Source organism: Rhinolophus sinicus, linkage group LG15 (genome assembly GCF_036562045.2).
Source record: "Rhinolophus sinicus isolate RSC01 linkage group LG15, ASM3656204v1, whole genome shotgun sequence".
Classification (NCBI taxonomy): Eukaryota; Metazoa; Chordata; class Mammalia; order Chiroptera; family Rhinolophidae; genus Rhinolophus; species Rhinolophus sinicus.
This window is the reverse complement of record NC_133764.1, coordinates 15602903-15623443: the sequence shown is the minus strand read 5'-3', so window position 1 is coordinate 15623443 and position 20541 is coordinate 15602903. Positions and strand designations below refer to the sequence as shown.

At 45.3% G+C, this 20541-nt stretch overlaps 1 protein-coding gene across 9 annotated transcripts in view; it reads left to right on the top strand.

Annotated features, from left to right (window-relative positions):
• Window positions 1–20541, top strand: part of RPH3AL (rabphilin 3A like (without C2 domains)) — a 138700-nt gene that overhangs the window by 83564 nt on the left and 34595 nt on the right. For 6 of the 9 annotated variants that reach the window (XM_019739549.2, XM_074320070.1, XM_019739550.2 and 3 more), the window contains exon 5: window positions 1756–1842. The exons of the other annotated variants lie outside the window; for them this stretch is intronic. In XM_019739549.2, the coding sequence (XP_019595108.2) occupies window positions 1756–1842 (87 nt within the window). The remainder of the gene's footprint in view (window positions 1–1755; window positions 1843–20541) is intronic. 9 annotated transcript variants of the gene reach the window in all.

Genomic DNA, 20541 nt, shown 5'->3' with positions numbered 1-20541 from the left:
TATTTATACCAGATAGTGGGAATTAGCAAGGAAAACAGTCTCAGCATCTCCTTCCTCTCTATCCTAGGAGGAGAGGCCCGCGTGTGTTTCTTGAGGCCCACCTTGTGGGCTTATGGGGGACCCTGTCCTAGAAGTAGAAGGGTTGGAGCAAGCATTGGGAGGGGTAGCAAGAGGCAGCCTTGAAGGGAGAAGGGAGAAGGGATGGCAGCTTCAGGGGAACAGGCTGCTGGCCCCGGCAGGGCACAGATCCCAAACCCAGGCTGGCACAGAAGTGGCCAGGTCCCTTCCCCTTCCGAAGGACTGTGGGAACTCAGAGAGAGAGCAGCACAGCAGTGAACACCGCATACAGGGTACCCTCCCCAGAGGGGCCGCACCTCGGAAGACCCCAAGCCCAGGATCTTCAAGAGAGCTGGGGAGGGACCCCAGTTGTGAGTGGGATGGACTTTCTTGCTAACCCAGAGAGATGGGAGCTTGGAACACATGACATTTTATTTGGAGCAATTAAAGAAAAGTGACATTTCTCATATATAAGTATTGGATGAGAGCAAATGCATACCCCCCAAGAACGTATCAGAGAGCTGGCTCCCCGCCTCCTGCAGTGCTGGGCTCAGCTGCCCAATCAGGCAGTGACGACATGCTCTGAGAAGCCAAGTTGGTGACATTTTCCTCTCTGTGGAGAGGTGTGCTTCTTGCTCAGTTGGTAATCTGCAGAAAAGGCCAAGCAACAGATCCAGCCTTTCCTCAGTGTGTGTGTGTGGGGGGGACTTAGTGGGGGCAGGAGAACCCTCAGCTCTGCAGGGACCAGGCAGCTTCCACGTGGCAGCTTAGGTTGATTAGCCCCGTATGACAGTTTTCAGAGAACCTGCTGCCACCAAGTCAGACTTTGGCTGGTTAGCCGGGAATAAGTCTCAGCCCCACCAAGACCCCTCTGCCTCCCGGCACGTCTCATCTGGCCTTTCCCACCCCTGCATGTTACTGTGCTTTTAGGAAAAGCAAAATATGTATTTAGACGTTATGAGCTTAAGCAACACTTTAGAAGGAAAAACACTGCAGAAACTGGGTTCTGCTTACTTACGTGTCTGGAGAAAATTATATGACTCTAGAGTGAGACCCGAGCCTGTTACTTACTTGCTGGGTGAACTTGGCAAATTCTCCAACTACCGCGAGCCTCAGATCCCTCACCTGTAAAATGGGCCTAATGCTTACACAATAGGGTTCTTGGGATGGTTCCGTGAAGAGATTTGGCATAAAGTAAGTGCTCAAGCTGTTACTGGTGAGTTTTTTGTGTGGTTATACACCAGTATGTTTTCTCTGTTGAGTAAGATCATTTCCTGCCCACCCTGCCCTCATTTGCAGGGATGGACACAATTTGCTGGTACAGGCCTTGTCATATTCTGTTACGGTGCCTGGATCTTCCTCGGGTGTTAGGCGTTTGGGTTGTTTCCAGTTCTTTGCTATTGAACATGATGCAGCTGTGAATATCAGCAAGCTTATTTTTGATGTGTTCCTAACAGAATGTAATCGTGGGGGTGAAGCTGTATCATAGAGATCCATGGACCGCACATCCATTGTGCCCCAAAGCCACCCACAGGTTTTCGATGATCTGTGCCCTTTGGGTTACCTACGTCTCTGCCCTGAAGCAAAAGCCATCCCCTTGGAAGATGGCAAAGCGTTCCTTGGTTGCCGTTCTCCCAGCCCCTCAGCTGAGGACAAAGCAGCTGAAGTGTTTACGTTCCCATGTCCTCTCTCTTGTAGAAAGTCTGCACCAAATGTGGGATCGAGGCCTCCCCTGGCCAGAAGCGGCCCCTGTGGCTGTGTAAGATCTGCAGTGAGCAGAGAGAGGTAGGGTACCTAGCGCAACGAGGGGGAAGGGAGGGGGGGTGCTGGGGCAGGGTCTGGGCACGTTGCATTTGGGGAAGTTTTTGGTGGGTCACTGGGAGGGGTTTCTCTGGAGGTGGAGGGCCAACCAGGGGTGGCCAGGGAGAAAGGTGGGGTGGGGCAGGCTGCTGGCTTGCCCGTTTCCACATGCAGAGGTGGCAGTAGGCCCTGCTTCTGCTGTGCCTGGAGTCCGTGGTTTCAGTGGGAAGCCCCTCACACTAGTGTAGGTGCAGGTGGCATTTTGTGGAGGGCTGTTATTATAGTAATAGTAATGGCCACCCCAGGTGGAATGTTTGCTATGTGCCTGGTACTGCACTAAATTCTTTACAAGTATGAATTCATTTCATCGTTTCACAACCCCCTAGGTGGGTGCTATTAGTATCCCCTTCTACTGATGGGGAAATGGAGACACCGGAGGTTAAGCAACTCTTGAGCACTGAGCTAGTCAGTGGAGGTGCTGGAAATACATGCAGCCATGGTCTGCTGTGATGGTGCCACCCCTGAAGTCCCTTCTGGTGCTAAGGTTCTATAATTCTAGTTCTGACCCCAGTTTAGGGGAAGAAATCAAGGCTCAGTGAGGCAAAAACAGATGAGGGACTCGAACCTGCATCTCTTAACCCCAAATCCAGGGCTTTTCTCACTGTATCAGGATTGGAAGTAGGGCCAAACCCGAGCAGGACATTGGCAGGCAGCTTCTGAGGAGGGTCATGGGCTGGGGATCGTGGGAACAGAATGAGCTGGGCAAAGGGAGCGTCCCCCTCGTTTTCCAGATGTGGATTTTTTTTTTTTCTTTTTTTTTTTTTCTTGGCACTTGGTATGTGCTTTTACTCTGAGGAGCCATAAAATGTCTTCTGTTGTGGAAAATTCTCAGCCATGCTCTCCTTGATTATTGCTGTCCTGCCATCCCATGTCTCATCTTCTGGAAATCCTGTTGGATACGTTGTAGAACTTCCCATCCTCCATAGGTCCCAACTGCTCTTTCTTGTTTATTTCTTTATCTTTCGGGGTAAATTCTTCAGTACTGCCTTCTAGTTCACACTAAATCTTTAAGACCTTGTCCCTCCTGTCGGTGGTGTTGGTTATCTTTCTTAGCGTCAGCTTTCCTCGGGTGTTCTGGAAGTGGGGCTTGCGTTCTCATCTTGAGTGGGAGTCAGTTTCTCCCTCTTTCTCTCCCCGCTCATCACCCCCACCCAGCTCTCCTTGCTGACTGATTTTGCAGCAGCCTCCACCCAGGTCCTGGATGCCCCAGTGCAGAGCCAGGTGTCTTGGCTTAGTGATGAGCTGTGTGTCCATGGTGATAATGGGATTTTTTCCCAGAGCCAGTCATCAAAGCTGCTGGCAGCCTAGCCAGGCTCTGGCTGTGTGCATGCTGCTTCTAGCTCCCTTCAGTTCTTAGATAACCTCTAGGTATTAGATAAGCTCTAGTTCTTAGATAAGCTCTAGCCTGGGGTAGGGTGGGAGGCTGTGGCTTTTTTCAGCCTCTTTTCTCAGGTGGGAAATCCCTTCACTGGCCCCCATTTTCAGTGATTCTGGCTCTGGTCCCCCACCTCCCATGGGGCACTTTTAGTCCCTGTGCCCCGGAAAACCAAGCTCCCAGCTGCCTCCACCTGCCTTTTGACCTAGAACTCAGCAGGGCCTTCTGCCCCTCAAAATAGTAAATATTTGGAGTTTCTCATCCATTGATATATATGTATCTTGTTTTGGAACACAAATAAGTTTACTTGTTGTTTTTAGAATATTTTTATCTGTCATCACTGTGTCTTTGGAACAAGGAAGGTATTCAAAGTATGAACTAACTAACATTCTGTCTTGCCCGGAGGTCCCTGTTTTCTCATCCCAAAATAATCTCCATTTCATAGAGATGCTGTGAGAATTCAGCAAGATCATTAAAATGTACAAAGTGTACAACATGTCTGGTGTAGGCTAAGTACTCTGTAAATATTAGAGGCGTCCCTCTTACACCCAGCCAGAAATTCCCCCTTTGAACCTGAGATCTTTCTGGTCTTTTTTTTCCTTTTGGTAAGGAGATTAAAATCTCTTATTTTCATTCACATTCATGTTTCCATTACAACCAAGATAAAAAAAATTGCTTTCTTACAATAAAAAAATGAAGATACAGTCCCTGGAAGAATTTCTACAGGAAAAATTAATGGAAATAGACAGCAGGGCAAAAATCAAGATTTGCTAACAATCAGTAAGAGAAAGATACAGAAAATTGAGGACAAAAACTAAAGAAATCAAATAAAAGGGAAAATTACTGAGATGCAGAAGAGAGAATAGACCTTTTTTTATTATTAGTTTCAGGTGTACAAAAACAACGTAAGGATTAGACATTTACACTCCTCACAGACTGATAACCCAACAAGTCTACTACCCCTCTGACGTCGTATATAGCTATTACAATACCGTTGGTTATATTCCCTAGACCGTACTTTACATCACGTGACCATATATATATATATATATATATGTGTATTTAATTATTGTTGACAGTCAATAGTATTTTATATTAGTTTCAGGTATACATTACAGTGGTTAGGCATTTATATCATTTAAGAAGTTATCCCCCCAATAAGCCTAGTACCCATCTAGAGATCCTCCTGGTCTTCAAGGGGTCCCTCTTAAGATGCAGATATCCACGAGAGAGGAAATTCCTTAAAACAGTATCTTGTGGGAGACACCTGAGCAGGATAAAATGACGGCCAGAGCTGAGCCGTTGGAGGACAGAGGTGAAGAGCGGTCACAGAAAAGAAGATGGATGAAAGGAAAGACGAAGGCAGCAAGCGTAATAATTTAGTGGAGCACCGCAGAGGCAGCCCCACCACCAGTTACCGTCACATCCTTGATCGTCCTGAGCTACCACGTGCGGGGCCCACCACCAGCCCTTCCTCATCTCCACAGCACTGCGGTGCCCAGAAAATCCAAAATAGCTTAGGATACGTTTTCTTATCTTTCCTAAGGCAAAGCATTTGAGGCTGTACATTATGCTATCGGTTTGTCCTTGACTTCCTAGAGGCCGATAAAATGTAGCAAGACGAAGAGTGCTGCATTCCCTCCCCGCAGCGCCAGGCCTACTGTGGACATTCAGTCGGCAGGGATGGGCCTGAAAGTGTGCGTGTCTGTGAGTCTGGGTGCCTGTGGGTACCATTCCCAGGTGTTGCATTTTCCTGCCTGCTTTTGGGGTGGGAGAGTGACAGGGTAATTGGTTTCCTAATTGGCTTTTTTGTCAATTAGAAAACTGTCTAATCACAACAAAGAGATAGCTAAATAGAAAGAGCATTTAAAATGTCATTTTAAGCGCCGCATATAGCTGGTTCTGAGTCTGTGATAAAAATTAGGAATTCTTCCCTGCGGAAGAAGCCATGTGCTGATAGAACTTGAACTTTCTGATGGAAACTCTTACTCCAGTCTGCCCAAACACTTTTATCTTTCTTTCCTTTGGATGCTTCACATCCATCATCTCTTGCTGTAATTAATTGTTAAGTATTTTTTTCTGGAGTGGGATGAACGCTGGTTAAAGGTCTGTGGGATATCAGGTTGGTGTTGCTGCCTGTTTTGTGCACTTCTCAGCGGATCAGTGTGTTTCAACCCTTGTCTTGAGGGCTTAACAATCTAGTTCATTCAGACCCTCAGCACGTGTTTATTGAGCATCTTCTATGTGCCAAGCAAAATAGCTCTTCTCGTGGGAGGGAGACCACAAACCCACAGCAAAATAAATGCTGCCATGTTGCAGATGGTGATAAAGTGCTCAGGGTAAAGGGGGGAGGGGTGCTGCAAACAGTGGGGGTAGCTGCTACCGTGTTTCCCTGAAAATAAGACCTAGCTGGACAATCAGCTCTAATGTGTCTTTTGGAGCAAAAATTAATATAAGACCTGGTCTTATATTACGTTAGATAAGACCTGGTCTTATATTATAGTAAAATAAGACTGGGTCTTATATTACTTTTTGCTCCAAAAGACGCATTAGAGCCGATTGTCCAGTTAGGTCTTATTTTCGGGGAAACATGGTATTTTATATGGGGGTCAGGAAAGGGTTCCCTGATAAAATAACAGTGAGCAGAGTTCTGAAGCACACTATGTGACTGTGTGTACAGAAAGTATTCCAAGGCCCTGAGGCTGGCATGTGCTTGGTAGTTTTAAGGAATAGTAAGGAGACCAGTGAGACTGGCTTCCGTCAGGGTCAGGAGAGGAGGTCAGAGACAAGCAGGGAGTCAGATCATGTTGGTCCTTATAGAACATTGTAGGGACTTTGGCTTTTACTCTGAGTGAAATGGGGGGCCTTGGAAGGGTCTGGAGTGGAGGAGAGACATGATCTGAATCATCCCCCTCTTTTTACAAGATACTCTGGCTGCTTTGTTGGGAATAAATTGTAGACTACAATGTCAGAATCAGTATCATGGCCCCAATATATTCAAGTTCTTGACTGTTGTTACCTTTAGAAGTTTTCATTTTAAAAAATATTTTCTGTGGGCGGCCGGTTGGCTCCGTTGGTTAGAGCATGGTGCTGGTAGCACCAAGGTTGCCGGTGTGATCAGTGCATGGGCCGCTGTGAGCTGCGCCCTTCTTAAATAAATAAATAAAATAATAAAAAGGCAATAGTTTTAAATATATATATAATATGCATTTTACTCTTTTCTGATTATAAAATTATAATATGGATCATTGACATTTACGATGTATAGAAAAAACAAAGTAATACACACTCCCAAAAAATCCATACTCTTTCTATTCAATCACTATTAACATTTTGGCATGTTTACTTCTGATCTCTTTTTGTGTGTGTGTCTTTTTTTTTAATATTGTTGAACCCATGTTTTCAAATTAACGTTATATCATAAGGAATTCTTAGTGTAATTAGTAACTCTGTAAACATTCTGTCATACAGATATTCTGTTAATTCAGGACATCTAAGTATTTTCCTTTTTTCCTTCTTATTAATAACTGCCATATATATCTGTACGTAGGTCTTGGACTACATTTTAGATTATATCCTCAGAATGCATTCTTAGAAGGTAAAAATAAACATCAGTGTCTATATTCCTTTTCTTATAGACCTTTGAGTTATTACTGTTGATTTATTTCATAATTAGCTGGTGTATAATTTTATGTAATCTTTTAAAATAAGGACATGTGGATGGAGTGTTTGCTGAGTCTTTTGCTATCTGATAACAGCTATTGCCTTTCTACAAAAAAGACAACTTGACGGATAATACAATTGACCAGAATCTTTCCCACTCAGAATTCTACGGATTTTCCCCTGTTGTCTACCAACCACATGCGAAAAGAGCCACCATGAGGGAGAGGCAGCAAATAGAACAGCTAGCAGAATTGGTGCCCAGAGACCTAGAGATCATAGTGAAACTTTGAAAAAGATATAAATAAGGTTTTAGAATTAACTAAAAGAGGTAAGAGAAGGAATAGAACCAAACTGAATAAAGAGGAACTTTAAAAAAAGAATGAGCAAATTTGAAAACAGAATCAAATGAACCATTTTCACTTCTGAAAATGGATGGCATTAATGAATTTAAAAACTCAATTGAACTATATACTTCAGTAATTTTTTAGAGCAATAAATCTTGTCATTCCCATTAACAGCCACAGATATTTTCTTAGCATTTGCCTCTTAGCGATGGTTTGTTATGTTTGCTCCCTGGCTGGCACTCCCAACAACCGGGAGTACCGAGTCTTAAACCAACGATCATGAATAGGATATTTTTGTTACCACACCAAACTGTACTCTATCTAATTTACTGCTTGCCTTTTTAAACTAGCTGCTAATATATTTGTTTTCTCAACTCCCTGCCGCACCCTATTTTCATTCCCTCTGTGAATAGGTGCATTCTTCAGTCACTTTCCTGGTTTCCATGCTGGTAAATTAATAAACCCTGATGTGTTCAAGACATAAAGAAACAGGAAAGGGAATGAAACCATCCTCAGTGTCCTGGTTATATAGCACATCAGGCACACCGGAAGAGCCCCAAGAAGGACCTTGGGAACCAGAAGACGGTTCCAAGGATGCAGCATAGGTGACAGTTAAGTGATGCCTTTGATGTCAAAGTTGAGAGAAGAGGAAGCAGGGTGACAAGATCTAATACACAACATAAAGTAGTTTTCAAGGCAAGAACAGAGATATGGGGGGAAAGTCTGAAGCCAGACTTACGCTTTTATTCTCCTTTAAATAACCTGTAGTGGTGGTGTGTGTGTGTGTGTGTACATTTGGAAATTATAATTTTCATCTGGATATGCCTATGTCATTTTCATTGGTTTTCGCCTAGAACATACATATTTGGGTCTTTGGTTCAGGGAAGCTTTTCAATTATCTTTTTGCTTATTACTTTGTTCGCAACTATTCTTGCTTCGTCTCAGGAGCACTTTTAATTGGAAGGTTGCATTTCCCTTCTGTCTTCTGTATTCATCATCTTCTACCAAGTCAGTTTCAACTCCTTTAATTTGTTTCCTCCATTCTCAAAAATCTTAAAGCTTTTCTTCCATGTCACTAATTCCTCTTTTTTTTTTTTTTTGGCCTGATATTGGTGGTTACCTGTGCCTTGTGCAGGTGCATGGTGCCTTTATCCATCTTCGCAGACCCAGGGTTTACAAGAGGCAGTACACACACCCCTCCCAGCTCCTTCCTTTGTCCAGGATTTTACCTGTGATGCTCTTCTCCACCTGTGAGGAGGCACCTGTGACCCTCCCGTGACCTGGCCCTCTGGCCATTGGAACTAGGGAGGACATGGAAATCTGCAGGTGCTGCTTTATGCTGTTTACTTGTCTCTTCCTTCCTCTCCCTGCTTTCCCACTACTGAGCTTTACTAAAAGAAACGCACCTTCCCAGATGCAGCTCCCCGTTCAGCTCCTTCCCACGCCTGCCTGGTTATTTTCTGTCAGTGTCTCCCAAGGATAAAGATAGGGTTGGAGGAGGAACAACAAGCCCCTGTGTGGCACCAAAACCCACAGGCGTGCCATGCCAGGAACACTGCCCAGACGACTTGAGCCCTGCACCCTGACCCTGCCAGGCAGGCAGGGCCCCGGTGGGCAGTAACACACTTTCAATCCAGCCCACTTGCCTGCTGTCCAAGGGGAGACTGGCTGTGGGTTGACGTCACATCCCTCCTGTGCTGGGGTTTGCGTGCCCTTTCCTCACGTGCTTTCACAGGTATGTTAGTGTGAGGTTGAGACGGATTGCATCAGGGGCTTCTAAACATATGACGTGGCAAGCCGGAAATTAATTTCATATACTGTATAGCCTTTAATCCCATTCATTTGAAAAAACAAAGTGACTCACTCAAAGTTATACTGTAATCAGTGGAAAAGTTAATTGGAATCTGGATTCACCAGGATTCTAGAAAGCATTCCTCCAGCTTCTGAAAGTTCCCTTTGGAGTAAGAAGTCTTCTTTAAGGATGCAGGCATTCTCTGAAGGGGGTGAGCTAGGAAGGGGTGAAGGCCAATTTGTTAAGTAATTGAAAGCTGATTAATACAATTAGAGTGCTTTTCTCTGTTCAGCATTCTCTGTGCTTCCCAGGTCCACAGGCATCCTGGTTATAGCTCAGTGGGAGGCAGGGCAGTACCAACACCTACTGTGCTTCCCTCAGTGTTTTGCATATAAAAGGTGCTCAGAAAATGTTTGTTGATTGAAAGAGACATTTGCAAAAAAAAAGGAAAGCTGTTTCGTTGTTCGGATTACTTTAGAACCTTTTCCCAGCAGGGTGCTTTTGAGTTTGCTGAAATGTTATTACAGAGGGCCCTGGCTGGGGTCCTATAATGCCCTTGGATACTTGGTCTGTATTTCCTCCCCCTGGCCCCTCTTGCTTGTTGATTGACTGAAAGAGGAATTTGTGAAGTAGGAAAGTGGTTTCACAGGGTGGTCTTTAAATCATCTCCAACCCGCCCAGCCTGCAAGGTGACCAGTAACCCACGTAGGACCCCTGGGGAGAGTCCACCTTGACTCAGGGCTGCAGAAGGCTGGGAGAAGCGAGGCTCCCTCGCTCCCAGGCAGCTCCCGTGGGGAGCAGCCACGCCGGCCGAGCCCAGCATCCTTGGGGCACCTGCCTCTCGGGCAGGCAGCCTGTGCTCACTGCAGGCTGCCATCTGTTTCCCCACGCTGGTTCTCTCCTGCTCCTGCTATATTACTTGCAGTTTGGATTTTTGCTGCAAACAGCTTGGCCAAAGGGCCCCTCCAGAGGCCTGTGAGTGCAATCAGGAGTGGGTAGCTGGCGCTCGGGTGGGCGGCTGGGTGGCTGCCTGGGCTCTCTGCCATCTGCATCTAAGTCACTCTGGGCTGCTGTCGGGACGTCCCCAGGGGACCCAGATGGTCACACTTCCTCAATGTGTTGGTCACCTCCCACGCGCCACAGCTCTGCCAAGCAGACCCACTATCAGTGCAGGCTCCTGGCCTCCCACACATGTGGAAGTGGCAGGAGGAGGCTCCTGGCACCCGCCAGTCCCCTTCCTCCCTTGATATGGAGCTGTCTCCCACCCTGTCCCTGCCCCTTGGTTGGGATGCCCACCTGAGCCTGTGTACTGGAGAAAGAACTTTCCTCTCTGAGATGCTGCCCAATCCAAGAGAGAAGTAACTTCCTCACTGCTGTGCTCCAGTCCCCGAGCCAACTGTCCTACCTGTGCATGCCGAAGGGATCCAGTCTGGCATTGGGGAGTGGACATTAACTGAGTACCCACTACAGGCCAGACAGTAAATATCTAGCTTCATCCTCACAGGAGCCCAGTGAGGGATGCAACAGATGGGGAAACCGAGGATTAAAGAAAGGAGATCACTGTCCAAAGACACCAGGTAGTAACTGATGGAGCCAGAGGCTGAAGCCAAGTGTGTCTGCCTCCAAAACTCCTTCTAACAACTTTACTTTCTATTCATTTGTTCCTTCGTTCATGCGTTCATATAATAGTCATTGAATATTTACTATGTGCTGGGTACTGTTTTAGACCTTTGGAAAACAGCAATGATCAAAACAGCCAAATATCAAATATGTTAGATGTTCAATGGGAAGAAGAAAGAGTAAAACAGGGCAGAGGGATGAGGAGTGGTGGGTGCAGGGTGGGCAGGGGCACTGCAGTGTTAAAAGTAGACCGGCCACCACGTCCCACCCATGAAGATGGCTAATACTTAAAAAGCAGACAATAACAAGTGTTGGCGCGGATGTGGACAAATGTGAAGCCTTGTGTGTTGCTGGTGGGAATATGAAATAATGCAGCTGCTACAGAAAACAGTACAGCAGTTCCTCAAAAAAGGAATGATGTAGCAATTCTACTTCTGGGCATATACCCTAAAGAATTGAAAATGGAATGAAACAGATATTTGCACACCCATGTTCATTACAGCATTATTCAAAATACCCCCAAGGTGGAAGCTACCGAAGAATCTACCATCGGACGACTGGATAAACAAAATGTGGTCTATACCTATTATTGCCCACATTATTCAGCCTTAAAGAATGGAATTCTGACACATATTACAACATGGAAGAACCTTGAGGACATTATGGCAAATGAAATAAGCCAGACACGAGGGGACAAATGTTGTAGGATTCCACTTATATGAGGTCCCTAGAGTAGTCCGATTCATAGAGACAGAAAGTAGAGTGGTGGTTGCCAGGGGCTGGGGGGAGGGGGAATGAGGAGTTTTTGTTTAATGGGCACAAAGTTTCCATTTGGGAAGATGAAAAAGGTCTCAAAATTGTGGAGATGGCAGCACATCAGTGCAGATATACTTAATGCCCTTGGACTGTACACTTAAAAATGGTTAGAATGGTAAATTTTATGTTATGTATATATTATCACAGTAAAAAAAAAAAAAACACACACACAAAAAAACAGGAGACCGGCCAGGGTGGGCGTCTGTGAGAAGATGAAATGTAAGCAAAGAGCTGAAGGAGGAGTAGCAGAAAGGCCAGCAGCTCCCTGGGGAAGGAGTGGCCCGATGGGGACACACCATGCTGAGCCAGCAGGGAGCCAACAAGGCTGCTGCCTTCCACATGTCGCGTCCTGGGTTCCCCTGAGGCGGGCGTGGGAGGGGTTGGTCCCAGGAGGCTCTTTGGCCAGGCTGAGCAGGGAGGTGGGTTGCTGTGGTCCCATAGGAAGCCCCTTGGCCCATCAGGAGCATGGCCCATAGCTCCTAGTGTTTGGCTCTGTCACAGCCCCGGGCATCCCCATCACTCACTCAGCCATCCCGGGGTGCTCGGCCGTCATGGGGTTGGGAACCCTGTGGTCTGTGTGATCAACATTGAGAATAACAAGGTGAGAAGCAGGTTCACTATCCCCGTGGATGTGCTGGTGAGACAGCATCCTGACACCACAACCCAGCTCACCGCCCCCATCCCCACCCCTCTTCATTAGTCCTCCACAACCTGTTATGCCCTGCTATGATACCCTCCTGTGTGTAACCCTGGGGAGGTGGGCAAAAATCTAGGGAGAAAACATCTGAGTTGGGTCATTTACTGGCATTAATTTGAATAAAGTTTTGGATCCTCAGACTTTCCTGCCCATTTTTCAGATGCCCAATGACATTGGCTGGCACGATTGTGCCCCTCCCCCTAGCCAGCTGTCTCAAAGATGGAGACTGGGGAGTAGAGTGTAGCTCCATCTTTCAGGAAGTAGTTATGCTCCTAAGTGGTGTCCAGCCTGGGAAAAACACACCCATCGCCTCTCCTAAGGAAATAAGAAGCCCGTCCTACTCGGGTGCCAGCAAATCCTTCTGTGAAACAAGGAGGCAGAAGAGAACCAGCCTTTGTTGGGATCCTCCCCTGGGCTAGGCATGGGGCTCCGTGTCCCCATTTTCCAGCCAAATGGGACCTGAAGCGACAAATCCCAGGTGGTACAGCAGGGACATGCAGAGCCGGGATGTGAACCTGGGCTGTCTGACTGTTCCATTAGACCAGCTTCCTCCTCCTGATTTCTACCAGCCAACAACCACTGCCTTCAGGAATAAGCCCTCAGCCCTTCCTATTCCAGAAAGACAGGACGAATGAATGGAGATGGCCCTTCAGCCTCTCTCTCTCTTCAGTTGCCAAAACAGTGATTCCCAACTTTTTGGGTGACTCCTGGGTCCCTGCCCCACTTCTTCTTGCCCCGACTTTGTATGTTGTTACAGCCCAGACTGGGTTAACACACCCACAACTGAAGCCCAGCCTGGCCCCGACCGTTTCCTACTTGCATCTCTGAACCTGGTTTTGGGTCTCAGCACCTGGTTGTCCCCTTGACCCTTGAACTTCACCTGCTGCTCCCAACCTTGCATCAACATGAGGGTCATGTCAGAGTCAGGGGCCAGCTCCTGAGGCTGTTTGCAAATTAAATCGGAGCAACTCGTTCAGATGCTCCCGGCTGGTTCATCTCCACGTTGCGCCTGGCGTTTCACCTCTGCATGTCGCTGTTACCTCCTATGCATGTTGCTCAACCTTGCACCCCCCTCCTGGCTGTACGACCTAGAGAAACTCGCACACGGGCTCCCCAGGAAACCAGGAGTGCACAGAACAGTATTTTTTTCTTATAGCAAAAAACTGGGAACAACCCAAATGTCCTTTCATCATGGAACGGATCGATAAATTGTGGCTAGGAAATAATATACAGTAGTGAAAAAAGAACTTCAGCCAAACTCATCAAAGGATAAATTAAAAATACAGTGAGCAAAAGAACACCAAAGAATACACGATTGAAAAATATGATGGTCAAAAACAGTAATATTAATAGTAAATATTTTACTTAGACATGTACACACAAATGGTTTTCTAAAATAGAAAGAAAACCACGGGATTTCTTAACACAAAATTCCAGATGATGGCTACTTCTGGAAGGCAAGAAGGGCTTACAGGGATATCTCGGATCTGGTAATAATTTCTTTTGTTTTGTTTTTTTAATTTTTATTGGGGAATACTGGGGAACAGTGTGTTTTTCCAGAACCCATCGGTCGTTGTCCATCAATCTAGTTGTGGAGGGCACAGCTCAGCTCCAAGTCCAGTCTCAGTTTTCAATCTTTAGTTGCAGGGGGCGCAGCCCACCATCCCATGCGGGAATTGAACCAACAACCTTGTTGAGAGTTCTCGCTCTAACCAACTGAGCTATCCAGCCGCCCCCAATACTTAATTTCCTGATGAGTTCACAGATGTTTACTTGAACATGGTTCTTTGAAATGTACTGTGTTGTCGTATACTTTTGTGTGTATGCTAAATTTCACAGGTGCACGCCCAAAAGACAACAGGAGACCACTAAAATCAGATCCAAAAAAGCTGAAATCAGTGAAGTGGAGAAAAACCTTTACCATCTCTCAGAATGCAGGAAAAAAATAAAAAAACCAAAGAGCTGAAAACAGTAAGGGAGACAGTGATGAATGTGGAAGACAGAGAAGGCAATGAAACCTCAGAATTACACGTGTTTCCCCGAAAATAAGACCTAATCAGAAAATAAGCCCTAGCATGATTTTTCAGGATGACATCCCCTGAATGTAAGCCCTAATGCGTCTTTTGGAGCACAACTTAATATGAGACCTGGTCTTATTTTCAGGGAAATACAGTAGGTTTTCCCCAAGAAAGAACAAGACCAATTGGAAATGAAGCAATAATCAAATCCATAACTGAAGAAAGTGTCCCCGATTTGAGACTCTCCCCAGCTCGGCCCGTGAGCCCTGAGGGTAGGGGTCAGCCCAGAAATGGTTTCACGTTGGCTTTGGAATATATTTCTGAGACTGTGTTCAAACATAGGATGTTTGTTGTTCTGGGAATTGAATCAAAATCACAAAGCTCTTCTGAAAAGACCTGGCTGGGTATAATTGGCCTGTCCAATTTTCTGATCCAGCCCTATTCATTTCCTGTGGGCGGCCCACTCCATCTGGGAACACAGGCTGGCTCTGCAACCAAACACCGCTGTAATGCATTTGCCCTCTCTTAGATCTGTGTTGGAACAAGGAAGATCGTTAAATATTTGGGATTCAAAGGGATTTCATGCTGCATGCAAATGCAGAGTGAGAGGAGGCATACATCCCATGTAGACAAAGCAAGTAATTAAGACCAGTAGCGAAAGCGTCCTTAGCCTGCATGGGTTTGTGGAACTTGCAAGACCATTCTGGACAAAAGGAGAAGACAGCATGTGGGACCAGATAGAGAAGAAAGATAGAGATCCCTGTTCTCAGTGGCTTATAGGTCATGTGGGGGGAGGGCGTACCCCTCTGGACACAGACCTTGAGCGTGGGCAGTGAGGAGGGCGTGAGGCCAGAGTTGGAGGCTGGCCTGCCCACCCCCAGAGGTTCTCCCTGACCCAGAGCACACAGCTCCCGGCCATGGAGAGCCACGGTTGGGCGTCACCTCTCTGGGAAGCTGGTAAACGCCGCTCAGCCGTAATTGTGCAGAAGCCTCATACGATCCCGCCCCTCAACAGGGGTTAATGGAAGCCAAGCATTTTCTCTGGTTCTGAAACAATCTAGCCAAAGTGTTTAAATTATCTGTCAAGAAAACAGCACCCTCAGATTATTTTTTTTCTGACTGCATTTTTTCCTTTCCACTGTGCTGGCAATTGCCAGCCTTGCAGACTGACCTGCTTGTTCCAAAACCCACTTGAAATGAAGAGGAAATTCGTTCAAGCCCTAGCAAGGGCCCATGCTGTTGGGCTGAGCAAGGGGCAGACGTGCACTGTCTTTGCTGGGGCTTCATTTCCAGCCTGTCTCCTGGTGTGTGTGGGGAGGGTGGGGAGGGGCGGGGTGTCAGGCAGGACGGACTCTCTCTCTCTCTCTCTCTCTCTCTCTCTCTCACACACACACACACACACACACACACACACACGTGCGTGCACGCAGGTTTTAAAGTGATATCTATTAAAATGCAAATCTGGGAGAGGTCTCACTCAGCTATCCTATAACACCTGGATTCTGAGTTGGCATTTAGAAGGATTAGTGGAGAGTCAGAACCGATGGGCTGAGAGGGAGCTCTCCCAGCACTTCTCAAAGCCCCTGGTGGACTCCCGATTGCTTACTGGTGCTCTCTACACCACAGATCAGGAAAACATCCCAGACCAGAATAGCTCCTGAAGGCAGAGCTCTCAGGCGGTAGAGAAAAACAGAGCCCCGGACTTCAGCCCTTTGTGGATTTATGCTACAAAGGTCGCCCGACTACAAGAACATTTGATCTTTCCTTTCCCTAACACATACCATGTTTCCCCCAAAATAAGACCTAACCGGAAAATAAGCCCTAGCATGATTTTCAGGATGATATCCCCTGAACAGAAGCCCTAATGTGTCTTTTGGAGCAAAAATTCAAATAAGACCCGGTCTTATTTTTGAGGAAACACAGTAGGAGGTGCTGGATAAATGTCATTTGAATGAATGAATATCTACTAATTCCCTCTTCGGAAGTTGTAACCTTCATCTTTCTGAGGGAGGAGAAGCAAGCAATGAGGAAGATGGCTGCTCTAAACTCAGTTCCACCAAAACAAACGAAAATGGCAAGAACATGGAAAATATTTTAAAACAAAACAAAACAAGAAGGGGGGAGGGAAAGCGGAAGGAAAAGAAAACTGTCAGAAAATCAAGTATTTCAGTATGACAGACATTTTTCCCTAGTTTTAATTCTGCTAGTTGTGTTAGAAAGGTATATATGTGCATATATAACTTTTTACATTTTCAAACCAATATTTGTCTAAGTGTTTACATCGTAATAGAAAGTCTATTAACTGTAACCGAGGGGACAGCCCAGCCTCTTGCCATGAAGAATGAGGAACCCAGGGCTTTTTTCCCAGCCACGTCTTGCTTTTCCTTGAGAGAATCTGGAATTTGGGGTCAGATTACTGTTAACTGATTATTTTATATCTGCTTTTTAAGCATCATTTCTTTCACATTTTTATTATTTTGTAGTTACATTGACATTAGTTATTTAGACTGAATTCTGTCTTCATTGATCACTGAATTTTCTGATACTATGAGTCCCCCATTCCAGAGCTTTTTATTTCGATTCATCTGTTGGTCAACTGATACATATTTTTTAACCATTTTTGAAGGAAGACTGGCTGCATCTCTGTTTTCTGTTTTTACTGATCTGCAGTACTTTTTTGAGACAAAAATCACAACCATTTCCCGGATTACAGAGGCAGCTGGAGGTGCCCTCTTAGGCATTCAGGATGGCAGATGTCAGGGTCTTTCTTGGGTTGCCTCTGTGTGGTTACAGATGCCTGAAACAGGCCTTGCCACCTGCTTCCTGCCCCTCTGAACAAACATACACAGTCAGTCACACACACTATTAATTCTGAGTCTCCATCCTACTTGATTAGGACAGCAGGTAACCTAGCTGTTTCTCAGAACTTTAAGGTAGGATGGTCCCAATCTGGTTTGAACAGCAGATAGTATTTCTGGCATAAAATAATACTAAAATCAGATGTGTACGGCGTGTTAGCACATGTCATGTCAACTTGGCTTGTTCAATATCAGCTTGTCGCCCTTGGCTGTAATCATGGCTTTTCATACTTGTCACCACGGAAACCTGGTCAGACGGTACTTACTTCCCAGCTGTCTTTGAGAGCAACATTCCTTCCAACAAACAGCACGACAGGAAGGACCCTTCCTGTTTTCCAAGGGATCCATTTCTGCCTGCCTTTATTGCTGGGGAGCCCCAGTTCCCTTTGAGAAACTGTCCAGGTTTCCCCCATTGTCAAAATTCTGACTTCTGGAGGTTAGGTGGGTACAGTGACATCCATGCGGGAGCTTGTTTTTCTTCAGGGACAGAAATTTCTATGTTTTCTTCAGGGACAGAACTCGTGTGGGTGTTTTCAAATTAACCATAACTTGACTACGTCATCTCCTATATTGCTCCACTACAAAAAAATTTAATTACTGATTTCCTTTCCTGAGCTACTAGCCGTGAACGAAAAAGGGGCCATCTACTAAACCTGACAAGCTCAGGGGGGGCACCTGCATGGCCGTCCTTACAAACTGGGTGACCAAAAGTAACCCCACAGGATGGTCTGATCGTAAATTCCTAACTGGGTAGGTCATGGTGGGTAGTCACATCCCAAGCCTATAGCTTCCTTAGCAAAGGTCAGTCTTTACCTAGTTCTTACACATCTAATATAACACACCTTTGAAATGTCAGAGTAATTTTCTTTTCTAGACCCCACGAAGGCACAACATAGGCACCCTAGCATGAGACCACAGAACCTCTCATTGTTATCTTGTTCCCTAAATATCATCTATATGTACTGTAAATGTTAATTATTAACTGTCCTGTACCCACCAAAGTAAAAGAAGTATGTGTTTCTCCATTTTGCTTTTTATCTAATCCTAGAGATTTGCCCGCTTTGCTTTTTCCCCGCCTCTTTAATCTACCACCAATGGACTTCACGAGAAGTACCTTCCTTACGTCTCCTCCTTTGATTCTAACTGCAAAAAGAACTGTAAAACTGCCATTCTCTGGACCATTTGCTCAATCCATTGAGATCTTGCTTCCGGGCATGTCCTCAAAAAACGGCTCCAATAAACTCTTATAAAACTTTTCTGTAGGTTTAGACGTTCTCTGGTTGGCACAGCTTTTCTCCCTTAAGTCATATCCAGATTCAGTATACTACCAGCCATAGACTGTCCCAACTCCCTACGTGTCAATCTGTTATGAAGCCCAGGGATTTAATGATATTGACATCCAATGATGAGTCCGTTATACTTTCATTGTAACCAAAATAATAACACGCACATGGATAGAAAAAATCCAGTTGTTCTGAAGAACTTATGCTGGAGATTGGCAGTTGCCTGCCCGGCCCTTTCCTCACTCAGCCCATCATGCACAGACCACTTGTTTTATTTCACAAGCTGGTTCCTGCCATGACCTTCATGATTTATCAAGTTGAGATACTCTCTATTGACTCCATGCTCTGAAAGGTGAGGAGCTGGCAAGCTTGGACTACTCCGCTTTCCCTCATCTCCTAATTTTTGGTACTTTTATTATTTTTAGCTCTCTGATTAAATTTGTAACTTTATACAATCTGTGCCTCTTTCTTCTTCCATCAACGTTAGCGGTAACACCTTGGCTCCTTCTCTGTGAGTTTTGGGTATGGATGCTCCTGTTCTTCCCTCTCCTATTCTCACCTCCCTCCTTTTCTAGAGTATACCTTTACTAATAGATTGTCAGAATTATACATGTAGATTGTTCTGTAGCCGTAATTAATTCTTCCATGCTTTGCGATTTGTGCCTGGATCTTAATTTACAAAGGTGACTGGGTGACAACACAGAGAAGCTACTGCCCCTGAAAGAATTTATTGATTATAGTTCCCAAGAGAAGGGAGCATGCCATGTCACCCAGGGTCACGTGGGGAAGCACCAGATTCAGTCAGGAGGCAGAAAGGAGGGAAGGGAAAGCTTGGGCACAGCCTCTATTGGGGTTTCTACAGAAAAGGCAATGCGGGACAGGGTAAGTATCTTAGGATTGGCTAGTTTGAATAGTTCTGGCAGATGTGAGGGCATAGGAGCTATCCCTAGTTGTCTGGTACTTGGCCCTGGGTTGATTTGGGGCAAGGGGAATATTGGCTTTGTCTGTGTGTGTGATAAAAAGGTGTTTGGGGGTGTGGACTCACCATTGGTTGGGGGCTTTGTAACATGACTTTCCCATACCCAAAACAGCTGCATCGCTGGGGAGATGTAAACAACTCTGGCCATTAGTTCGGCCCAGTGATTTATCGGTGCCAAATAGGCAAACACCTAATCTCAGAAAACACAATTACAGCACTTTGTGTCTGGGTCAGTTCTAAGAGCTGAATATCAATAAATAGCATTTAATTTATCAAACCTGTCTATGATTTTGTAAGAGGGTTAAGAGGGCAGTTTCTGGAGCCATGCAGCCTGGGTTCCAATGTTTGTTCTGTTCTTCCCTGTTTGTGTCACATGTTCTCTCTGCGCTGTTTCCTCCTCTGTGAGACAGAGATGATGATAATACCTGCCTCATAGGATTTTTGTGAGAGTTAAGTAAGTTATTATGTATACAATTCTTGGAATGGTGCCTGACACATACAAAGTAATCAATAATTATTAGGGATTTAATTTTTTATTATTTTGTAAACATTGGACACCTCAGTGTCAAATGGTATACGAGGATCACATTTTTTATCATTACCTTGACCTCTGGACCATGCAAAGGAAAATATACCTAGTATCATGATCAAATGGATTCCTTTTTAAATGTTCATTTCTTAAAAGCATGTCGCATTTTAATTTACCTGATATTTGGACCATGACTTTCTGGCATGATTTTTAGTTTTCCATGGAGTTTCTTATTGTCCTTTCTTCTCACTAACAAAAGAATAATGAAACCTATGTCTTTTTATGTAGCTTCTTGATTTTGCCTTCTATTGCATAGAGCCTTCTCTTCTTCTGTCAGACCCTTTTCCAGCTCTAACCTGCATGAGTTCCTGAAAGCAGTCTTCATGGGATTTTCCTTCAACTCCCCTCCTGAGTTGGAGACACTATTTCCAGGATCCTCTGTCTTCTTCTTTCTTGTTTTTTACCTGTGTTTTGCTGGAGCGCATCCTTAAGTAACTTCTTAAAAAAGGGAACGTGCAAGGGAAACTTGCAGTCTTGCAAACCTGAAAATGTCTCTATTCTGCCCTGTGTGATTGACAGTTTAACTGATAGATTCTAGATGCATAGTTTTTAGCATCCAGTGTTGCCAATGGTAAGTCTGATGCCATTCT